Below are 22903 nucleotides of genomic sequence, written 5' to 3'. Positions count from 1 at the left end.
AAGTACTCCTATCCATGCTATTCTATCCATTCTATAAGTACTCCTATCCATTCTATAAGTACTCCTATCCATGCAATTCTATCCATTCTAGCCTATCCATTCGATCACTGCTCCTATCTATCGTATTCTTACCATTCCATTACTATCCTCTCCATTATATAACTAAGCCTACTCTTATCCATTCTATCAGTACTGTTATGCGTTCTATCCTCTACATTCTGTCAGTGCCAGGAGGTCATTGTGTTGAATATTGATCCGTGCGAGCTGGCGGGTGGTTCCCTTGGATGTGGATACTTCATTGATGAGAAGGCAGTGGTCCTTTCTGTGAAAGATGACAGCGATTTATAGAATGTTCATCACATAATGTGCGTGATTGCTTTCCAGCAGAGCAAGGAGAGGGGAGCTCTGACCCTGTTCGTCGGGAAACATCTGGAAGGTCCTGCTAGTTATTCACTGGTGCTGCACTGCAAAGCCATTTGTTTTTGTTCGTGATGTTCTTTATGAAACCACATGCTCTTTTGGTTTTCTTGGTAATTGCCAATCATCCCAACAGCCGCTTGGCGTGTCTGTTGGAAACGCCTTAAAACACAGAGTCAACAGCTGTGGTGATGTTAGACTAACTGACAGTCAAGCCAGGAAATAATTGCTGTCAGTTTGATATTCGCTCCACTATAGTTCCACACTTTATGTTGGCGCGATGTTCTTATGATCATCACAAAACACTGTTTTCAATGAACACTCAAAGTTGGAACCAAATTTGGTTATTGAGATCGATGGCATAAGGGAATCATTGTAGGGTCTCTGAAGAACCATAAATGGGATGGTTCTTTGAAGAACCATACAAAAATCCCTAACCAGGAATGTTTCGGCCTTCCAGGACTGGAATTGAATAGCCCTGCTGTAGGAGTTTAAGCTGCATTTGCATATTTTACATGGTTCCTTTAGAGTGAATTTAAGAGTTACCAGTACCACCCATGACTGTGTTTGCTAGAGACACAGACATGGTTGTTGCATTCATTCATTTTCAGTCCTGTGGTCTTCAACAAGTGAGATCCTAAGTGAATATATTGTCAATAAAATTAAATGATTGGATTAGTTTAGAAAAATGTATGTTATTTATATTTCAGTAGCATAAGATTAATGAATCAATCAATGTACATGCAAAAACATAGATATTGAAACAAACAATTCTAAAAATCAAACTGCAATAGAGAATGCTGGGAAATATAATGACGGGTGTGGTTTTGGTTCAACTCTGGTTATTAACACCAACACTGGGGTTCTTTTACACCACTGAGTGTTCATTTAACTCTTTACCGTGTTGATTTAACTCTTCATTCAACACTAGTTAACACTGGCCAATTTTCTGTGTGCTGTTCAAGGGACCTCTGCAGGCTGCCATACATTTCAAGAACCTTTTAGAATTCTGAAGAACCGTAGATGCCACTTCAAGAACCCCACACTTATCTCAAAGGTTCTTTATCAGGCAAGAGCTCTTCAAAGAACCTTAAGAACTGACAAAGAACTATTTAAGAACTTTCATTTTCTTTTCAGTTAAACTCCCCCAACGTTGCTATTTTTATTAATAAAAAAACAAACATTTGATTGTTAATATGGTGGACATTTCTCTGGCCCAGACTTACGTCCTTTATTAGACCACACTGTTTCCATCAGCTGGATACCATTACAGGGTAATATGATAATTGTTTGTTGCTCCTGCATTTACATTCATACTGACGGGTGATGGCAACAGGGGTGTAACACTATTCTCTCAGTACCCAATACATACAGTATTGATTTGCCAGAGATAATGATGAGATCCGCAAACTCAAGTCTCTCTCTCTCTCCTACGCTCTCTTAACCTCTCTCACGCTCTCTCTCTCTCTCTCTCGCTCTCTCTTTCTCCCTGCTCTCTCTCAAGCACTTACTTTTCACAGAGGCCCTCTGCGTTTTACCTTGCATTAACTAACAATGAGGAAATTGGCATGCTCTCTTAATATGTATATTAACAGTGAATCGAAGTATGATTGATGCTTTATGTGAGCTCAGTATGGCACATTTACAGCCCTGTAATTGCAGATGGTTAGCTAGCTTTCAACATACCGACCATGGATGTGGAGTTACAGTATATGGTGGGCGCCTTTTATGAGGTGTGATATTATTACTGCCTCTGGCTGCCATCCTTCAGAGTGGGTGATGTGTCCACTCAGCCAAAAGCCTGGAGACAACCCAATGTTCCTGTGGTCAGCAGCCACATCCTAGCAGCAGCTTCAAAGATCAACAAAACACCATTTATACTGCTGGCCTTCAAACCACTCACAACCCCCTGAACATTGGTACATAGTGTAACTAGAAGATTGTGTGTGTCACATGTCATGATGCCGACACATTGAAAAACACATCTCTGACATACTGTACCTCGTTTATGTCTGTCCTCCCTCCCAACAGTCCCCCCCACCATCCTGAAGCTAGACGAGCCCGAGCGTCGCCATGAAACCTGCATAGAGTTCACAGTGCGTGGCAACCCCCAGCCTACCCTGCGCTGGTTCCACCGGGACAAGGAGATCCCCCCCAGTGACTATATCCGCACTGAGATGGATACCTACCAGGACTACCTAGAGGGATGCCTCAACTTTAAGGACCCCACGCACCACAACAACGGCAACTACACTCTGGAAGCTAGCAACTTCCTAGGAGTCACCACCAAGACAGTGTATGGACACTTCCTCAACGCCCCTTTTTCAGACGGTAGGTAGATTTGACTTGCTATAGTAGCTATGTATAGCAGTGCAGGTATAAAGTAGCTTTATACCTGTGATCTTTCGTTAGTCCAACAGTATATTGCATGGATCGGAGCAGCAGAGCTAAAACTGTTAAGTGCTACTGTCTTATTAACGGGTTCACTGGTGAATATAGAAACGGTCTCTCTCGCTGTCACGCCTCTATTAATAAAGGGGATTAATTTAGAGGTGAAGATAAGATCTCATTGGGAATGTTACTCTATTCTTTAGAGAAAAATCCTTTACTTGTAGATTGTCATTTGATAACAGTAGAACATCCCCAGTCCTTCATTCCCCTCCCTCCCACCCCACCCATCATACCAAGACAGCACAAAAAACATTTGAAATATATTTTTTTATAGCAATAAATAGTAATACAATGGTAATTACAACAGCACTGCTCACAAGAATGTCAAATGAAATAATTTGTTAGCAGCTCCAACAACATTTGGCCTATAACAGTTCCCCTCAATCCTGGTCCAGGCCCAAAGGGTTCTGTTTTCCCCCCCCCTTTTCCTCCTCCTTCCCCATTTTTTGTGCCCCCCCCCTTGTCCACACACACCCCCCCACACACCCCTCCCCGGCATCCAACACACCAACCCCAATTAAGGGCTGAGGCAAATGTGTAATCAAAGTTTAAAAAAATACCAGACCATCCCATGCCAGAGATAGAATGCAGTGTAGATCTGCTATGCTGGGAAAAGATGACTGGATGTTAAACGGGGAGAAGCAACTGGCTTGCCTAATACTAAAGTGATTTCAGAATTGGGACCAAATTTTCAGGGAGTCCTTGATAATGGAATTCAAAACATGGATGACGAGGTTCATAGGCAGAGGGGAACACAGTAACAAGACCGGAGAAGCTTGACTAACTCCATGACAACCCAAGTTGGACCATCCTTGTTTTCAAATGTGGAAACCCAGTAAACACACTTAGATATATTTGCTGGCTAGTAGTACACCGTTAAAATGAAGTGCTTTGTATCACAAACATTTGTGGTAACTGAGCTGCCACCACCTTAATAGCAGACAAAACCATAACTTTGCTTGAGTATTGAAACATGTTTGTGAGGGTATTGGGAAAGATTTAAGGTGCACTGATAAATTCATCCTGAGGTGTTCTGAAACATGACATGGTGTGTTGTACCACCACGTAAGAGTCGTGCAACACCTTGCCTGAGACTGGGAGCACTAATCTGTAAAAGGTTGAAAATGCTATGGTGTTTCGAATCCTGTTTAGTGCAGAACTAGATCCTTCTGGAGTTTCCAGTTTAGTGTAAATGAGAGTCGCTCCTCTTGTATATTCCCTTATGTGGTGTATCTAAACTTGTCATTGGTAATTCCAAAAGGTCAAAGGGCCAGTATTTTGCTCAAACAAAGGACACGAGAAAATATAGTTGTGAATAATTTAGTACTTTTTCAAAACATGAACAGGTCTTTCACATTTTTACATTGATAAAGTAAGACAGTTCAATCTGTAAGGTATTGATCATATTCTTTTAAATAAAAAATGTGACATTATATTTCACTTTCATGGAAAAAAATTACTAATTCTTGTACAAAACTTAAGCCCAGGGCTCAATGTGATCCACCAGTCATCCATTATGCTAATGTACTGACCTGAGTCTTTATATTTAGATGGTACACGGCATGGATGGTTGTTCAGATTAATTAAAGCTCAGTACAGTTGAGTTAGATGATATGATTGACAGTTGTCAGTTCAGTTGGCATTAGTCTGATCCTGGACTTGATTGGCTTTAATTAGGATTGGCCAGCCATTGGGTAACGTAGTATGTATGCATGTTTTTCGGCAGGGAGACAAATGGCAAATCATAACAAGCAATAATGATAGTACATGCATGCATAATTAAGTTATCAAATGCTATATTATTGATTAATTGCAATGTCAATACAATTATTAATCATCAGTAGCAATATGCAAAAGCATATACATGATTAAGCTATGCAAATATAGCGACAATATAACAATATGAATGTCAAAAGTGGGATGCAATAGCATGTTGTGTGGTAGGCCAAAGCTAGAGCAGGCTAAAATGGCAGTGGCTATTCAGTCTAGCATATAGTATGTGGGGTATATATATATATATATATATATATATATATCAAACAGTAGATAAAACTAAAAGCTAATAGGCAAACAAGCCAGCAGTATTAACTGAAACTCGGGCAGTAATTTGCCTAAAAAACAAATGCACAAAAAGGTGCAAACAATGACATGTCAATTAACACCTACATGTAGTAAGGAGAAGGCCGTTTTACTTGGACTGTTAGCATTAGTGGCTGAAATGCTACACAAAACAAAAGTTCATATTGAGTGAATTCCTTTTCCTTCAATGTAATAACATTTTGTACATTTTTATTGACACATACTTTCTTGGATTGTTTTGGAGCGTTTCATCTGAGTATTTGGTGTGCTCTCAACTGTCTGAGTTCATGAAGGACCCGAAGACAGGGGAAGCACCCGCAAACTTGCCTGTTTTTATATTTGACCATAGAGTTTGCTAGAGGGAATGTGACCAATAAAATGTGATTTGACCTCTGCTTTAATTTACATAGCCAATTTGGAATGTAACATTATTTTTAATCTCACAAAGTTTCCTGGCAACTGTGGCCTATAATTAGTGCCAAACTCTACCCTAGGAAAAGTATTACATTACCAGTGTCTTCCTTAAAATGTTAATCGAAATATTAACTGAAAATAAATAAATATTTATAATCTATCAATATTCATGCTATTAACCATTTGCAATGTAAAAACATTTGATTATACTGTATGAGAGACAGTGTCTGCCAAAACATTATTTGTGTGTTTTGGTGCTGCCTTTTACATATACTGAAACACCAGAAAGTATTTTCACATCACTCTCTTAAAAACACAATGATTCAGATTGAAGAACCACTTTGGTTGTTTCAGACTACTTCCGTTCTGTTTTGAAATCCGTTCAGTGTATCGTAACACTTTCATCGCGTTTACATTCAAACACCTGCACTACTTGTCATGGTTTTACTACGCAATGATGGTGTTTTGAGTCTTTCTATTTGAACAGTGGAGAGTGAAAGCGGTGTTCTTCTTTGAACGTGCCCTGTGCATATATACACACTGGTTGAGCACGCCACTGATGACTCCTCTTCTGTCTTCTTTTCCCACAGATTATGGTGATTATGGTAAGTGATCTTAGAAGACAGTCAACAAGAAATAGTACCATGACATAAATAGTACCATGACATGAATAGTACCATGACATGCAAGAACCTGGAAGTCTCTAGCTCAAACACACAGATTAAACTGAAACAAAAGGTGATTAAAACAACTCTAGGGGGGTTATGGTAAGTGATTTTTCTTCTCAGACAAGTCAACAAGAAATAGTACCAGGAAATATGTAAATAGCACTGACGTAAATAGTACCACGACATCTATTTAATAAGCAGAGCAACAAAAAGGTCACGGGAGCTTACATTTGATGTCATTTTAATCTTCTGATATTCACTACCCTAATTCCAAAATGTTGTTGCCACCATATACTGCCTACWTTAGCTGGGTAAGACTCAAGGTTACAGCTAGACACCTCTATCATTGGAGGACCAACAGGCTCATTTAGTCTTGAATCTGTTCTAATTTAGGAGGTAAATGTAGAGGCAAGCACGGCCACTGACCTTCATCCCCAGGCCCTCACATTGACATCATGCCAGAGCTTCATTGGGATTTTCCACGCATAATAAATCCTGAACGCATAAGGGAAAGAGTGACAGATTGTTACTGTCAGGGCTCAAAATGATGTTGGATGAGTCCACTTGGTGGTAGGAAGGCAGGAAGAGGCCGGGCAGGACAGACGGGCTCATCAGAAACACCCGGCGCTGTTCTGTTCTGTTCCGCTACACCACATTGCTTCGCACCGCGGCCTGTTAGCAGAGAGCATGATGGGAGGGCAACCCAGGGGCATTAGTGTCTCCATAGAAGTGGATACAGATGAGAGACTTGAAAAGGTCTCATTGTATCAGAAATGGAAGCAGATCTGTGAAGGGCAACAACCCAACTGACTCTACACAGTTTACAAAGCATTAAGCATAACATCAGTTAGCTGCAAGAAATGTGGGTGTGTGCTGTAATTCTTTGATCTGGTACACACTGTAGGTCATACCCACCCTTCTCCCCTCCCATCATGGATTCCAACTCTTTATTTGCATCTCTATGCCTATGGCTAGTTGTTCAGAATGATTGTGTAGACTGCATGTTAGGTATTCAGGATATACTGCACATGTCACTGTCGGTTGCCTGTCAGTACTTTCATAAATAGTGTTTATTTTGTCTTCATCACAGGGACTCCAACACCGACCATCACAGTAACACACAGGCCTGAGGAGGACACATTCGGGGTGAGTTTGAGAACACTGTGGTGCTCAACTAAGTGGCTTTTCTAATCTAGTGGAGATACAACCTGTATACAGAACATCAACTTCTTCTTTTTCCTGGGAACAACAACTAAAAAGAGGCTTTAGTTTGAGCTATTTTAATCCATTTCTTTTCTTTTTCACTCCCTCGCCTTGTAGCTCGCTCCTATCTGCCTTTTCCTTTTTGCCCACTGTGTTTAACAACTTCTTAAAAATGTAATTTCGCTCATCTTTGTGCTGTAATTGACTGGATAGAGATTATTTCCTCATTTGAAGGTTTTAATGGGGAAGAGAGCAGTGACATGGGAGGAGAGACGACTTCCAATTGTTTGGAGGTCCTAATTATACCGTATGACGGTTTTTCAGTATAACTTCATTTTGGGCTTCTCCTTTTTGATTTCTCTTTGTTTTGTTATTGCCAGCGGAGAATGTATAAAGGCCGTTTTCAGTAAAACATTACTAATCCAGTTTTCACAAGCCCTGCATTTACTGTAGGCTTCGTGACTGTTGGCTATTCAGGTTTTTGGAGGTATATCTTTATTGTGAGACTTACTCTCACTAAGCCCTGTCTTGTCGTCTTCCAGGTGTCTATTGCTGTGGGCCTTGCCGGATTTGCCTGTGTCCTTCTTGTTGTCCTGTTTGTTCTCATCAACAAATATGGCCGACGTTCGAAGTTTGGAATGAAAGGTAAGAAACACCCAGTATTCTTCTGAAAGGAAGTTATCATTTAGACATTGTTTTCTTAGGTAGTGCCTCAGCTGCCAAAATAAGACATTATATAGACTTTGTGTTTCTTTATCCCTTTCATGCCAAATACCTTGTTCTGTTATCTTTCTACGACATCCACCTGTGGTATTTACATTTTTTCAGAATTTCTGGGGACCCTATTTTTTTCCAAAGCATTTCTCTCAACCACACCCTACCCCAAATCTATTGACACAACCTTAAAAAAACTGCTAGATTTAGATATTTACATCAACAAATAACCTTTAATTTATTTCTCTTATGAAAATGAAAATAAACCAATAAATACATTTACTCAATAAAATTGTATTTTTCAAATTAACTCTCAAAAATGTTTATATATTGGCTCATGATTATTATATTTTTCGGGGAGCGACCGCATTGCATTTCCCCTGGCGACCCCACTTGGGGTCATAACCCCGACCCCAATGGGGGTTGCGACCCTGACTTTGAATACCACTGCCATAAACTGTATACACAGTCCACTTTCTCATCTGTATACAGCACACAACAGTATCGCTACTTACACTTTATTTGATCTAGTGCTTGTCTTGGTATGTGGGCCGGCAGGCGGAGGTGGGGGTAACGCTTGCCATATTGCAGATTTGATCCCTGTGAAGAATGAGTTTGCAGTAGTGTCAGTAATGCCAACCAATTCCAAATATGGCTCAGTGCAGCCTAAGCTTATATTTTTTGAATCACGTCCAAGCACTACTTATCACTGTCTTCTGGTGGCTGATGCAGCTGGTTCCGCTGTGTACCGTGTTGGGCTTGGTGCTTTCTCTGACTGCAGCAGGAGGGGGTGATGCAGTAGTAGTAACCACCCCTCTCTCGGCTTCATGTCCCTTCCCCTGGAACAGCCCTGTCTCAGGTATTGGCTCTGCTGCTGTTATAAACTGTATGACAGTGTTTACAGTGTTTCAGGTAACACCTGCCGGCTTTGGCTGATGGTTGTGCATTGCCTGGTGCCATTTTGTGTAGACATAGCTTAGGAGGATTTAGACAACCTCTCTCGGTCTCTCTCTCTCTCTTTTTTTCTTTCCCCAGTCTCTCTCTCTCTCTCTCTTTTTTTCTTTCCCCAGTCTCTCTCTGTTTTTTCTCTCTCTCTCTCTCTCTCCAGTCTCTCTCTCTCCTCTTCTTCCCCAGTCTCTCTCTCCTCTCTCTTCCTCTCTCTTCTCTCTCTCTCTCTCTCTCTCTCTCTCTCTCTCTCTCTCTCTCTCTCTCTCTCTCTCTCTCTCTCTCTCTCTCTCTCTCTCTCTCCTCTCTCTTCCTCTCTCTCTCTCTCTCTCTCTCTCTCTCTCTCTCTCTCTCTCTTTCTTTCCCCAGTCTCTCTCTCCTCTCTCTCTCTCTCTCTTCTTTCCCCAGTCTCTTCTCTCTCTCTCTCTCTCTCTCTCTCTCTCTCTCTCTCCTCAGTCAGTCACTCTCTCTCCTCAGTCAGTCACTCTCTCTCCTCAGTCAGTCACTCTCTCTCCTCAATCAGTCACTCTCTCCTCAATCAGTCACTCTCTCTTCTCAGTCAGTCACTCTCTCTTCTCAGTCAGTCACTCTCTCTCCTCAGTCAGTCACTCTCCTCCTCAGTCAGTCACTCTCTCTTCCCAGTCAGTCACTCTCTCCCCTCAGTCAGTCACGTCTCTCCCCTCAGTTAGTCAGTCAGTCAGTCAGTCATTCAGTCACTCTCCTCAGTCTCTCTCTCTCTCTCCCCAGTCTCTCTCTCGTTTTCTTTCTTCTCTCCCAGTCAGTCAGTCAGTCTCTCTTCTCAGTCAGTCACTCTCTCTTCTCAGTCAGTCACTCTCTCTTCTCAGGCAGTCACTCTCTCTTCTCAGGCAGTCACTCTCTCCCCTCAGTCAGTCACTCTCTCCCCTCAGTTAGTCAGTCAGTCAGTCAGTCACTCTCCTCAGTCTCTCTACTCTCTCTTCTGTCTCTCTCTCTCTCTCTCTCTCTCTCTCTCTCTCTCGCTCTCTCTCTCTCTCTCTCTCTCTCTCTCTCTCTCTCTCTCTCTCTCTCTCTCTCCTCTCTCTCTCTCTCTCTCTCTCTCTCTCTCTCTCTCTCTCTCTCTCTCTCTCTCTCTCTCCTCTTCTCTCCTCTCTCTCTCTCTCTCTCCTCTCGCTCTCCTCAGTCCAGTCAGTCAGTACAGTCACTCTCCTCAGACTCTCTCTCTCTCTCTCCTCAGTCAGTCAGTCACTCTCTCCAGTCAATCAGTCAATCAGTCAGTCAGACAGACACTCTCTCTCTCTCTCCCTCTCTCTCCTACAGATAATGACATCACAACTCACATTAGAATATGCCATGCATTGGACATTTGTGTGTAAGCATGTCCCAATTATGGAATTGCTGCCACAATCACACACATATCAAAGGGATGTTTAATGCATTGCTTTTCTCCCTTACGTCCGTCTGGAGGCCTGTGGTATTGTATTTGTCTTTCATCATCAAGTGGAAAGTAATCAGTCCCTGTATCTGATGTTAACAACATTAGAATACCCCCAGGCCTCCCAATGAAGCCTGTAGTTCTCTAATGAATGCATATACCGCTAGCTGACTGCTTGCCTTGGCACTTTGCCGTCTCCATTGACTTTCTCTTTTTCACTCCTGTTCCCACGGGGGATATTTTTTTCTCCTCCTCCTGGCTCTATCCCCCCCTCCATCTCTTCTCTTCCCCTGCCCCCTTCCTCTGTGTTTCCTCTCCTCTGTTTGACAACAACAGAAAGCTCTATCAATCCTTTTTAACCAAGGTAATTCAAAGCAGATTAAGCTGATAACATCATCGGATGTGGAATTWAAAAAAGTTAATGGAAGGAAGAGAGATTGAGATAGTTGCAGACGTTGGAAGGCAAAGTGCTGTCGGTAAAGGTACTGCAGGAGTGAGGGAGCAGCCGGTTAAACCCGTTCCGGCTGCTTTACTCTCCAGCTGTTTACATGCAGACACACAATGTCTCCTAGTTCCGCTGCTCTGCATGCATCCCCAGGCCTCGTTCTCTCTCGCACAGACACATCCTGGCTGCATACAGTCCATTTGGCAACCGTGAGCAAAGGGGAGTCTTGAGGGTCCGCTTGGGTGTCATTTACCTTTAAATGGTTTGTCTGATTAGGAGTCCTCATATGTCCCCGGTTAGCTGGGTCGTCTGATTAGGAGTCCTCATATGTCCCCGGTTAGCTGGGTCGTCTGATTAGGAGTCCTCATATGTCCCCGGTTAGCTGGGTCGTCTGATTGGGAGTCCTCATATGTCCCCGGTTAGCCGTGAGACGTGACTGCCAACAGCCCAGCACCATGCCACTCCCCCCTGTGTGAATACAGGGTATTAGAGAAAGGAAGGCAGGAACAGAATCAGCCATTCTCCTTGAGTCTCTGAGCATGTCTGCCATGTTGTTGTTACTATGGTAATTCTGGCTGATTGGCATGTGGTATTAGGACTGGAAGGAGAGCAAGGAAGCTCACAAATGTGCTTTGGCGTGTTTTTTATGCCCTGGAATTAAGAAAGAGCCTTTGGAATGCCGACTGACTCCGGGAGGAGAATAGTCTGGCCATGAAAAGCATTCATTGTGTCACCCTTGAGAAGTTTATTTTCTTCTTCAAACCCCCCCCCCCCAAACAGTGGTCCTTTCTGTTCCAGTGTCCTGCTAGAGTGTTGAGGAAACCTGTTTGTAGACAAAATATTGAGACTTCATTTCCTTCTTTTGGTGGCGGTCCAGTGGAATGAATGAATGAGAGTTGTTCATATGAAGTGAAGCGTTAATGACAGTAATCTACTCATGTGGTGACTGAAAGGCCATCCCAGAGAAGCAACTGAAAGCTTGGCTAATACAACATCTTAACAACATTACAACCCAACACTGTTTTGTAAAGGAGTCCTTTTTTGCAGGTGCGTTTATATGCCCACAGTTTATATGGCGGTAAAGCAGCAATCTCTATTTGGTCTCGTGTGCTCTGTGTCTAGTTGTGTGGCTGGTCGTAGCTGATAGGCCTGTTTGGTGTGAGCTGCTTGTCCATACCATCTCAGTCTTATCAGGACTCCCCCTGCATGGCAATGTAAGACCAGACCGCAGGGCATATTTAAAAATACCCTCTCCTTTAAGTTGATTCTCATTCCACCGTAGCAGTGGTCCTCTCTCTCTCTAGTGTTAAACTTTCTCTGAGGGGCTCACTGTGAGATCCCATTATTACTGTCTTAAATCTGACAGCAGGACCTTCACACTGATAGGAGAGGACTTCTTACTTTTTACTTCAGAGAACAAAAGGAGTGTGTGTGTGTGTGTGTGTGTGTGTGTGTGTGTGCGTGTGCGTGTGTGTGTGTTTCTCGCACGAATGTACTAGAGGCTGGAGTACTGGTGAACTTGACAGCACACACAGCTGAGTCATCTGTCCCACACCCTTTATGTCCTGGGATAAATCTGACAAGGCCTTTTCCTATGGACGTTTGTTTTACTGGCCCACTTTCATGGCTTGGCCAAGAGCATAATTCATCAATCAGACAGCCGTCCTGTAACTGACATTACTACATAAACTCACAGTATTGCTATTTGGACTGGACTATACAGTGGATCTTTCTACATACAGACATCAAAGTGAATATCTGATCTTCACATCACCTCTCAGGAGGATGAATGACATTTAACATCAATGAAAAGATTTTACATTGTGTTACAATTCCACCACTTTAGAGAGCGTGAGTTTAATCAGGACATTTTTTAAGCATGCAGAATTGATGCTCTGAAATACTGCTATTAGTTTCTCAGTCTTTGTCCTTTTTGAATGCTTAGGTAAAATGTACTGTAGATTGTTTTGTTTGGTAACAATGGCTATTCACTGACGTTCTTACCTTCATTACTGCCACATTGACACCAACGTGTTGCATCAATAACATGCTAAAGCCTGTAATTATTCAACAATGGAAATGTTGCTTTGCCCAATATATGCCAGCCAGAAAATGTTCAATATGCTAATGAGACTGTTGACCTCACTAGAAATAATAAAACACGCTTGCTTGATTATCCCTCTCCAGTTAAATATGTTATTTATTCAATACTTGTGTTGTGGTTAAAAGGAAATAATCTAGCAATTCACATTTACAAAGACCCTTTTTTCTTCACTGTGTCTTTACATCGCTCTACTCCACCTGGGCAAGAGCATCAAAACAACGGCATTATTAAAGTCTACAATTGTTGCTGCAAATTGATAGGGACTGATTTCAAACAACTAGTGCCACCCCTGCATAAAATGACAGTCATTTAATATCCCATACAATCTATTTGAGCTGTATTCACTGTTGGTTTGGAGAATTCCCACAGACTCCCCACCTCTCTAAATTGCTTCTAGTCCATATTTATTTTGCCCGGGGGTTGAACCTGCAGAAGGCCTTCAGCTCTGTAGAGTGGTGCTGTAATACCCAGATTAAACTCCAGGCTGGCGCCGTGACATATTGTACTCCATCGGATTGATTTACTCACATCTCAGGCCTGAACGCTAGGCTACAGTACACTGCAGCACACCTTCTGGATGATGTTTAGGTTTTTCCTTCCTCCCCAGAGTGCTTGATTGATTTCTAAGCGCAGTTATCTGGTTATAATTACAGGTTTTGTGAGAGGCACAATGAACAAGAGATGGGGAGAGGGATGCCTTGAGTGGCCTCATTTGTTTCCATTGACAGAGTGGTAACCGGTGATCGATTGTAGATGCCAGGGCTGTAGCAACCACCTCCAACCTCTCTCTCTCTCTCTCTCTCTGTATGTCTGTCTGAACAGCCTGGAGAGTCAATGTGTTGTGCTGTAATGATTCACACTTTAGTGGCTGCTGGCTTCGCTATAACCTATTGGATTTTCATTTACAACTAGATAGTTGTGCATAGCTGTGCTTTTTCTGTACAGAGTGTGATAGAAAAGTCTGTTAATTATTGTGGATGTGGAATCACAATTCATGAGCTAGGTATTAGGGTATGATTAATATATGCATGGATCACGTGAACATGCTTTTCCTGAGCAGTCCATGTTATAGAGGGCAGCATAGACCCAACAGATGCAACTATTCAGAGACCTGTATAACCTGTAATTTGCTCTAAAAGGCAACTAACTAAATGGATGATAAGTATTTCTTACTGACAGGATGCACAGGACCAGTTCGTGTTGTTACTGTATTTTCCTTTGTGCCACTCAAGCCATCCCAGAACCACCCACCCCTGTGCCAATGTAATGTTTCTGGGAGCTGGTTCTGTTAAGGAGTTAGACCTTCTGCCTGTAGGGCATGCACAGATTCATCTGGTGATACGGAGTTTGAAAAGCTCCGAAAATGAGGCTTTTAAAGAAAACGGGCTCGGACAGTGGACAAATGATTTCATTAGGCATCTGTGAGTCCACTTCTTCCCACAACAAATTCCCTGCGTAAAGGGGAAATTGAATTTTCGTTCTGAAGCAATGGTCCTTTATCTATATTCAATCTTATTTGATGTCCAGACAGCTTTAAGTGATGTCTGACTTTAAAACCACAAGATGTAATGTAATTTACCTTATGGGATTATTCATGAAATATGTTCAATTTGTTTAGAATAATGGAGATTATTAGAGGTCCAGCTTGCTCTTATATCGTGGGTCTGTTCTCAACAGATGGGGTCTTAGCAACACAAACAGGGGTCTCCCTAGCTGCACACCCTGAAATCCATGAATCCCTATAGCACGGTCTGATTTCCATCCACAAAACCCACTGTATCCTACGACTAGTGGCCTGTGTGGGCCTGTCACTCAGTGTCACAGTGGTTCGAGGCTGGTTGTACAGCATTTGATTGGAAGAAGTCACGATGGCTTTAACAGCGTTGTCTTTTGCCCCTGTCTATTTCGAGAGCACCTCCGAGCCCTCTTCACTGGATCCACTGCTGGACCAGAGGAGCACCTGTCTGCAGAGCGAGCTGGTGTGCGTGTCAGTGTACAGAAACAGACAGGGCTGCTGGAGAGGGGAAGCGACTGGCGAGGGGAGCGAGACAGCGGATTAAGTCCTGACACTCATACTAGTGCTGTGTCTTGTCCATCGGTGACTAACTGAGCTTTTTCAGGCCTGAGTGCCCTGCAGCAACCCTACCTTCGTCCCTCCACCGTGCAGCTCAGCTCTTTGCTCCTGTCTGCTCTCGTTGTCCTCACTCTCTGCCCTCCCCCCTGACATCCCCCGTCCCATGTCTGTCACAAGGGTTTCCCTTTCTCTTTGCAACACTACCTGTGTACCGCCGAAGGGCGATTAGCACACACCAGTGAAGCAAAGTACATCATTCATGACTGGCTGGGTTTTGGCCACGCCACTTGCAGAGTCTGAGGGGAACTGCTTAGAATGCTATCGTCCTACATCACTGGAATACATGACTGTGGATTATTCAAACAGCTCTGTGTAAGGCATACCAATGATCCACTGGCTTTGTGAAATACAAGTAGAATACTTTTTTCACACACTTTCATTTTAAACATGGCTATTAGCTACCCACGTACATACCTACATGCTCTTTCAAATGGCTATCCTTGGTTTCATGCGGAGATAAAATTGATAGAAGGTATTGTGGTAAACATGATGGTGAAAACGTGCAGTCAGATATATATACAGTGGGGAGAACAAGTATTTGATACACTGCCGATTTTGCAGGTTTTCCTACTTACAAAGCATGTAGAGGTCTGTAATTTTTATCATAGGACACTTCAACTGTGAGAGACGGAATCTAAAACAAAAATCCAGAAATTACATTGTATGATTTTTAAGTTTTTGATACATCAGAAAGCAGAACTTAATATTTGGTACAGAAACCTTTGTTTGCAATTACAGAGATCATACATTTCCTGTAGTTCTTTGACCAGGTTTGCACACACTGCAGCAGGGATTTTGGCCCACTCCTCCATACAGACCTTCTCCAGATCCTTCAGGTTTCGGGGCTGTCGCTGGCAATACGGAATTTCAGCTCCCTCCAAAGATTTTCTATTGGGTTCAGGTCTGGAGACTGGCTAGACCACTCCAGGACCTTGAGATGCTTCTTACGGAGCCACTCCTTAGTTGCCCTGGCTGTGTGTTTCGGGTCGTTGTCATGCTGGAAGACCCAGCCACGACCCATCTTCAATGCTCTTACTGAGGGAAGGAGGTTGTTGGCCAAGATTCACGATACATGGCCCCATCCATCCTCCCTCAATACGGTGCAGTCGTCCTGTCCCTTTGCAGAAAAGCAGCCCCAAAGAATGATGTTTCCACCTCCATGCTTCACGGTTGGGATGGGTTCTTGGGGTTGTACTCATCCTTCTTCTTCCTCCAAAACACAGCGAGTGGAGTTTAGACCAAAAAGTTATATTTTTGTCTCATCAGACCACATGACTTCTCCCATTCCTCCTCTGGATCATCCAGATGGTCATTGGCAAACTTCAGACGGGCCTGGACATGCGCTGGCTTGAGCAGGGGGACCTTGCGTGTGCTGCAGGATTTTAATCCATGACGGCGTAGTGTGTTACTAATGGTTTTCTTTGAGACTGTGGTCCCAGCTCTCTTCAGGTCATTGACCAGGTCCTGCCGTGTAGTTCTGGGCTGATCCCTCACCTTCCTCATGATCATTGATGCCCCACGAGGTGATATCTTGCATGGAGCCCCCAGTCCGAGGGTGATTGACCGTCATCTGAACTTTCTTCATTTTCTAATAATTGCGCCAACAGTTGTTGCCTTCTCACCAAGCTGCTTGCCTATTGTCCTGTAGCTCGTCCCAGCCTTGTGCAGGTCTACAATTTTATCCCTGATGTCCTTACACAGCTCTCTGGTCTTGGCCATTGTGGAGAGGTTGGAGTCTGTTTGATTGAGCGTGTGGACAGGTGTCTTTTATACAGGTAACGAGTTCAAACAGGTGCAGTTAATACAGGTAATGAGTGGAGAACAGGAGGGCTTCTTAAAGAAAAACTAACAGGTCTGTGAGAGCCGGAATTCTTACTGGTTGGTAGTGATCAAATAAACTATAAAATAAAAATGCAAATTAATTACTTAAAAATCATACAATGTGATTTTCTGGATTTTTGTTTTAGATTCCGTCTCTCACAGTTGAAGTTTACCTATGATAAAAATTACAGACCTCTACATGCTTTGTAAGTAGGAAAACCTGCAAAATCGGCAGTGTATCAAATACTTGTTCTCCCCACTGTATATATATATATATATATATATATATGTGTTAGTATTTATTTGTATATTGTGCCTTTTTGCTTTATTCTCATACTCATTGCTCAGTTAATTAGAATTAAATTAATCCAGTACTCAAGTTAGGCACTAAGTCAAGTGATTTATTATATCCTATTTTAAGTCTGGCTTTGCCAACCTTCTCAGACTGTAGGAGGAAGGAGGGTTTGTGGCAGGTATTTCCTTTGGAATACCTGTTTATACACCTGGCTTAAGGCAGCTTATCAGAGTTAAAGGTGGCATCCCCATCATCTCAACAACATGCCCTGGCAGTTTAAGCTCCCTTGAAATGGTTTAGAGGGGATTGAACAGTGCCGCCCTCTCTCTCCCCCATTGCCCCAGATCGTTCCCTCCCATCTGCCATCACTTTTCTGTGCCACGGATAAAAACAAAACAGGAGTCCTCAACATCCTCGTTACTTATTTATCCCAGTTAAAGATGCATGAGAGACGCCCTGGAGACGCTGGCCCTCCTCCACTGTCCCTGTCCTAGAAATAGCCGACAGTCAGTCAACTAGCTGAGGCACCGACCAACCAGGGCATTGCTCCATAATCACTAGAGCAGCAGACACAGGGCCATATGAAAAGAGGCCAGCGTTGAAGCTTTAGGGTCCTGCTCTGTTTGCTGGGTGGGAAGCCACTGCCAGCCCCCATGCCAGCCCCCAGCAGACTGGCTGGGAATGTGTTGGCAGTGGTACCTCTGAAGCCTACCTACCTACTCCTTCCAAAACATACACTACCTCGCTACATCTCACTCAATCCATACAGCTTAATATAGCCCTGCCCGGATGCACATTCTGGAAATAGGACCTTAGTAAGAAAGAAAACCAGTATGTGGACTGCAGGGGAGGACGGCTCATGATAATGGCTGGAACAGAGTGAATGGAATGGCATCAAACACATGGAAACCATGTGTTTGGTGTATTTGATACTGTTCCACTCATTCCGCTCCAGTAATTCCCACGAGCCTGTCCTCCCCAATTAAGGTGCCACCAACCTCCTGTGGTGGACTGGAGAATGTGTGTTATTTTTTACACACACGACTCCATACTGAAAGCTCCGTACCACGGGAATAATATGTAATAATATACAGTAATACATGTTGATATGACATGATGGCTGGGCTCTCCATTCCCTTAAAAGTCTTTACACTCGGAAGAAGTGACAATGTAATGGCCATATAAGAGGATTTAGCATTAATTCTCCGCCCCTTATTAGTGGTGTATTAGTCCATTTAACTCTAATGCTCCACATTGCATCTAATTCCAAATGAATTTAGCTCCCATCAAAGAAAGAGAATGATGTGCTTCACATACAGCAGACAAGGCCATGGGTGTCACGATCGTGTGGAGGATTGACGGACCAAAACGCAGCATTTGGAAAATAAGCCATCTTCTTTTTATTGAGAAGGAAAAAACGAAACAAAACACACTTTCAAACTAACCAAAACAAAAAAACGATCGTGAAGCTAAATAAACGTAGTGCACATACACAGGCTACAAACGTTCAGACATAGACAATTACCCACMTCAAACGAAAGCCTATGGCTACCTTAAATATGGCTCCCAATCAGAGACAACAGAAATCAGCTGTCTCTAATTGGGAACCCATTCAGGCAACCATAGACCTTCCTAGACAACTACACCCAACATAGACACAGCTAGACACATACACTCAACACAAAACCATACACTACACCCAACACCCCCTTTACCATATAACACAGCCAAAACGACAAAAACACAAACATTCCCCATGTCACACCCTGACCTAACTAAAATAATAAGAAAACAAAGAATACTAAGGCCAGGGCGCTGACATAACCCCCCCTTAAGGTGCGAACTCCGGGCGCACCAGCACACAGTCTAGGGAGGGTCTGGGTGGGCTTCCTTCCACGGTGGCGGCTCCGGCACTGGTCGTGGTCCCCACCCCACCACAGTCACTAACCGCCTCCGTAGCTTCCTCCAAATGACCCCCCTCCACATTAACCCCACTGAATAAAGGGCAGTTCCGGACTAAGGGGCAGCTCCGGACTAAGGGGCAGCTCCGGACTAAGGGGCAGCTCCGGACTAAGGGGCAGCTCCGGACTAAGGCAGCACCGGATAAGGGGCACACCAGGATAAGGGCGACAGGATAAGGGGCAGCTCCGGACTGAGGCGGCAGTCCGGACTGAGGGACGGCAGCTCCGGACTGAGGGACGGCAGCTCCGGACTGAGGGACGGCAGCTCCGGACTGAGGGACGGCAGCTCCGGACTGAGGCACGGTGAGGGACGGCAGCTCCGGACTGAGGGACGGCAGCTCCGGACTGAGGGACGGCCCATGCTGGCTGACGGATCGGTGCTCATGCTGGCAGACGGATCTGGCTGCTCATGGCTGGCTGACGATCTGGCTGCTCATGGCTGGCTGACGGATCTGGCTGTCATGGCTGGCTGACGGATTGGCTGCTCATGGCTGGCTGACGGATCTGGCTGCTCATGGCTGGCTGACGGATCTGGCGTTCATGGCTGGCTGACGATCTGGCTGCTCATGGCTGGCTGACGACTTTGGCTGCTCATGGCTGGCTGACGGATCTGGCTGCTCATGGCTGGCTGACGGTGTCATGGCTCTGGTTGCTGCTCACGGCTGGCTGACGGATCTGGCTGCTTCATGGCTGTTCTGGCGGATCTGGCAGATCCTGTCTGGTTGGCGGCTCTGGCAGATCCGGTCTGGTTGGCGGCTCTGGCAGATCCGGTCTGGTTGGCGGCTCTGGCAGATCCGGTCTGGTTGGCGGGCTCTGGCAGATCCTGTCTGGTTGGCGGCTCTGGCGATGATCCTGTCTGGTTGGCGGCTCTGGCAGATCCTGTCTGACGAATGGCTCTAGCGGCTTCCTGACTGACGGCTCGGGACAGACGGGCGGCTTCTAATGGCTCGGGGTTTAGTGAACGGATGGCTCAGATGGCGCTGGGTAGACGGATGGCTCAGATGGCGCGCTGGGTAGACGGATGCTCAGATGGCGCTGGGTAGACGGATGTCGATGCGCGTAGACGGATGGCTCAGATGGCGCTTGGCAGACGGGCAGTTCAGGCATCGCTGTGCAGACGGCAGACTCTGGCCGGCTGAGGCGCACTGAGCCTGGTGTGGTGCCGGAACTGGTGGTACCGGACTGGGGACACGCATCTCAGGGCTAGTGCGGGAGCAGCAACAGGACGCACAGGACTCTGGGGACACACAGGAGGCTTGGTGCGTGGTTTAGGACTGGTGGTAAAGGGCTGGAGACACGCACCATAGGGCTAGTGCGTGGAGGAGGCACTGGTGGTACTGGGTAGGGGCGGGGAGTGGCGCCGGAATACCGGACCGTGCATGCGTACTGGGCTCTCTCTCTGCGAGCCTGCCCACCTTACCTGGGTGTATGCTCCCGTCGCCTGACAGTGCGGGGAGGTGGAATTACCCGCACCGGGCTATGTAGGCGAACCGGGGACACCAGTGCGTAAGGCTTGGTGCCATGTACGCCGGCCGAGAGACGCACTGTGGACCAGATGCGGTGGGCCGGCTTCATGACATATGGCTCAACGCTCAATCTAGCCCGGCCGATACGTGGAGCTGGAATGTACCGAACCGGGCTATGGACGCGTACAGGAGACACCGTGCGCTCTACTGCGTAACACGGTGTCTGCCCGTTACTCTCGCTCTCCACGGGTAAGTACAGGGAGTAGGCGCAGAGTTTCCTACCTGACTTCGCCACACTCCCTTTAAGGCCCCCCCAAGAAATTTTGGGTTGTACTCACGGGCTTCCAGCCTTGTTTCCGTGCTGCCTCCTCATATCGCCTCCTCTCGGCTTTAGCTGCCTCCAGCTCTTCACGAGGAAGGCGATATTCTCCCGGTTGTGCCCAAGGCCCCTTACCATCCAGTATCTCCTCCCATGTCCAAGAATCCTGTGTAGGTGGGTCCTGTGCCGCTTTACATGCCGCTTGGTCCTGTATTGGTGGGTAATTCGTCACGATCGTGTGGGAGGATTGACGGACCAAAACGCAGCATTTGGAAAATAAGCCATCTTCTTTTTATTGAGAAGAAGGAAAAAACAAAAACAAAACACACTTTCAAACTAACCAAAACAAAAAAACGATCGTGAAGCTAAATAAACGTAGTGCACATACACAGGCTACAAACGTTCAGACATAGACAATTACCCACATCAAACGAAAGCCTATGGCTACCTTAAATATGGCTCCCAATCAGAGACAACAGAAATCAGCTGTCTCTAATTGGGAACCCATTCAGGCAACCATAGACCTTCCTAGACAACTACACCCAACATAGACACAGCTAGACACATACACTCAACACAAAACCATACACTACACCCAACACCCCCTTTACCATATAACCACCCAAAACCGACAAAAAACACAAACATTCCCCATGTCACACCCTGACCTAACTAAAATAATAAAGAAAACAAAGAATACTAAGGCCAGGGCGTGACAATGGGCCATAGGAGGTTGGTTTGCTGTGCACAAAATCCTGGCTGGGTTTTCAACGACCTTGTCCTAGAGAAATATAGCATATACAGTAGTACAGTATAAAGCATAACATGGAAAACAGCCATGCCAGTTCCCTGTAGGAAAACAGCCTGGCTGGGTGTTCATTACCATTCAATTGCTCATTTAAAGATATACATAATTATGGACCTCTTAAATTTATGTTTAAACACTTTCTTGTTCTGAAAAACAGCCATGTAGTGCAGTATACCCCGTGCTCTAAAGACTGTTTCCCCTGGTCTGTTCTGAAAGGCAGTAGGATCTGGAGAGAGAACCTATGGGACAGAACATCAGTTCTGGAAATTCAAAGCTTTTTGTTGTTGTTGAATTTTTAACATCCAATATCTGGTTATGGTAAAATGTTTAATTTATTTAGCTGACTACATATGAAGAAAGCATGTCTTTCACGCTAGACATGAAGAAAGCACATAGTGAAGTCTATGAATTAAATATGGCTAACAATCCGACCTCATTTGATTCTGTTGTTTTTGAGTGTTTAAGAGAGAAAGCGTTTTGCGTGAGGTGAAAGTTGCCAAGCGCATTTTCAATGGCATGCTAAAACCAAAACCCAGTCACTTTGAAACTGAAAATGGAACAAAAGTATGGAAAATCAATTATAGAGTGATTCCCCTTGTTCTCAGCACCAAAGTAACAAAGTAAAAGGCTTTCTCTCTATTGGAAACATGTCCAGACGGAGTGAGAAGCTGAGAGCTTTAGATGCTCTTCAAACAGAGAAGGGAATAGACAGATGAAGGCCCTTGTCCCACACCACTCAGGCCCTCTCATCTAGAGAGATCTGAAAGACTCACTGTGGACATCTCCAAGTCAGACATGGGACACTCACACGGACTGGTCTTCATCACTGAGTGTTTGTCCGAAGACAACTTTGAACTGCTAATGGCGAAAAAGAAAAGTTTTGTTACATTTTCTTATTCATACTGGATCAGAGGTTTTTCAGATTTTCTTGTATTTGCTTTAAAATGGTCCCTTGGCTTTTCCCAGTCTTGTCTTTCTGCAGCCACTTGCAACCAGTAGGGGATTTGAGACAAATCAGAGTATTTAAATCAAATCATCAAATTATATAAATATAAATAAATAATTAATTAATGGGATGTATAGACATTATGGACAGTATATGGATAGAATATGTAATATATCTGAAGAATACGTAGGATAGAATAGCGTACAGCAATAGTTAAATAGGATAGGCCTTGACTAGAATACAGTATATACTGTACATACTGTATGAAGTGGGTAAAACATTATCAAAGCGACCGGTGTTCC

The 22903-nt window shown here is 44.5% G+C and overlaps 1 protein-coding gene across 1 annotated transcript in view; it reads left to right on the top strand.

Moving 5' to 3' along the window:
* ntrk3a (neurotrophic tyrosine kinase, receptor, type 3a) overlaps positions 1-22903 on the top strand; it is a 261268-nt gene that overhangs the window by 134120 nt on the left and 104245 nt on the right. Inside the window, exons 6-9 of the mRNA XM_070439688.1 lie at positions 2449-2748; positions 5952-5966; positions 7120-7175; positions 7775-7877. Of these exons, the coding sequence (XP_070295789.1) occupies positions 2449-2748; positions 5952-5966; positions 7120-7175; positions 7775-7877 (474 nt within the window). The remainder of the gene's footprint in view (positions 1-2448; positions 2749-5951; positions 5967-7119; positions 7176-7774; positions 7878-22903) is intronic.

This window comes from Salvelinus sp. IW2-2015, linkage group LG4q.1:29, assembly GCF_002910315.2.
Source record: "Salvelinus sp. IW2-2015 linkage group LG4q.1:29, ASM291031v2, whole genome shotgun sequence".
NCBI classification, from domain to species: Eukaryota; Metazoa; Chordata; class Actinopteri; order Salmoniformes; family Salmonidae; genus Salvelinus; species Salvelinus sp. IW2-2015.
This window is presented reverse-complemented; position numbering and strand designations above follow the sequence as displayed.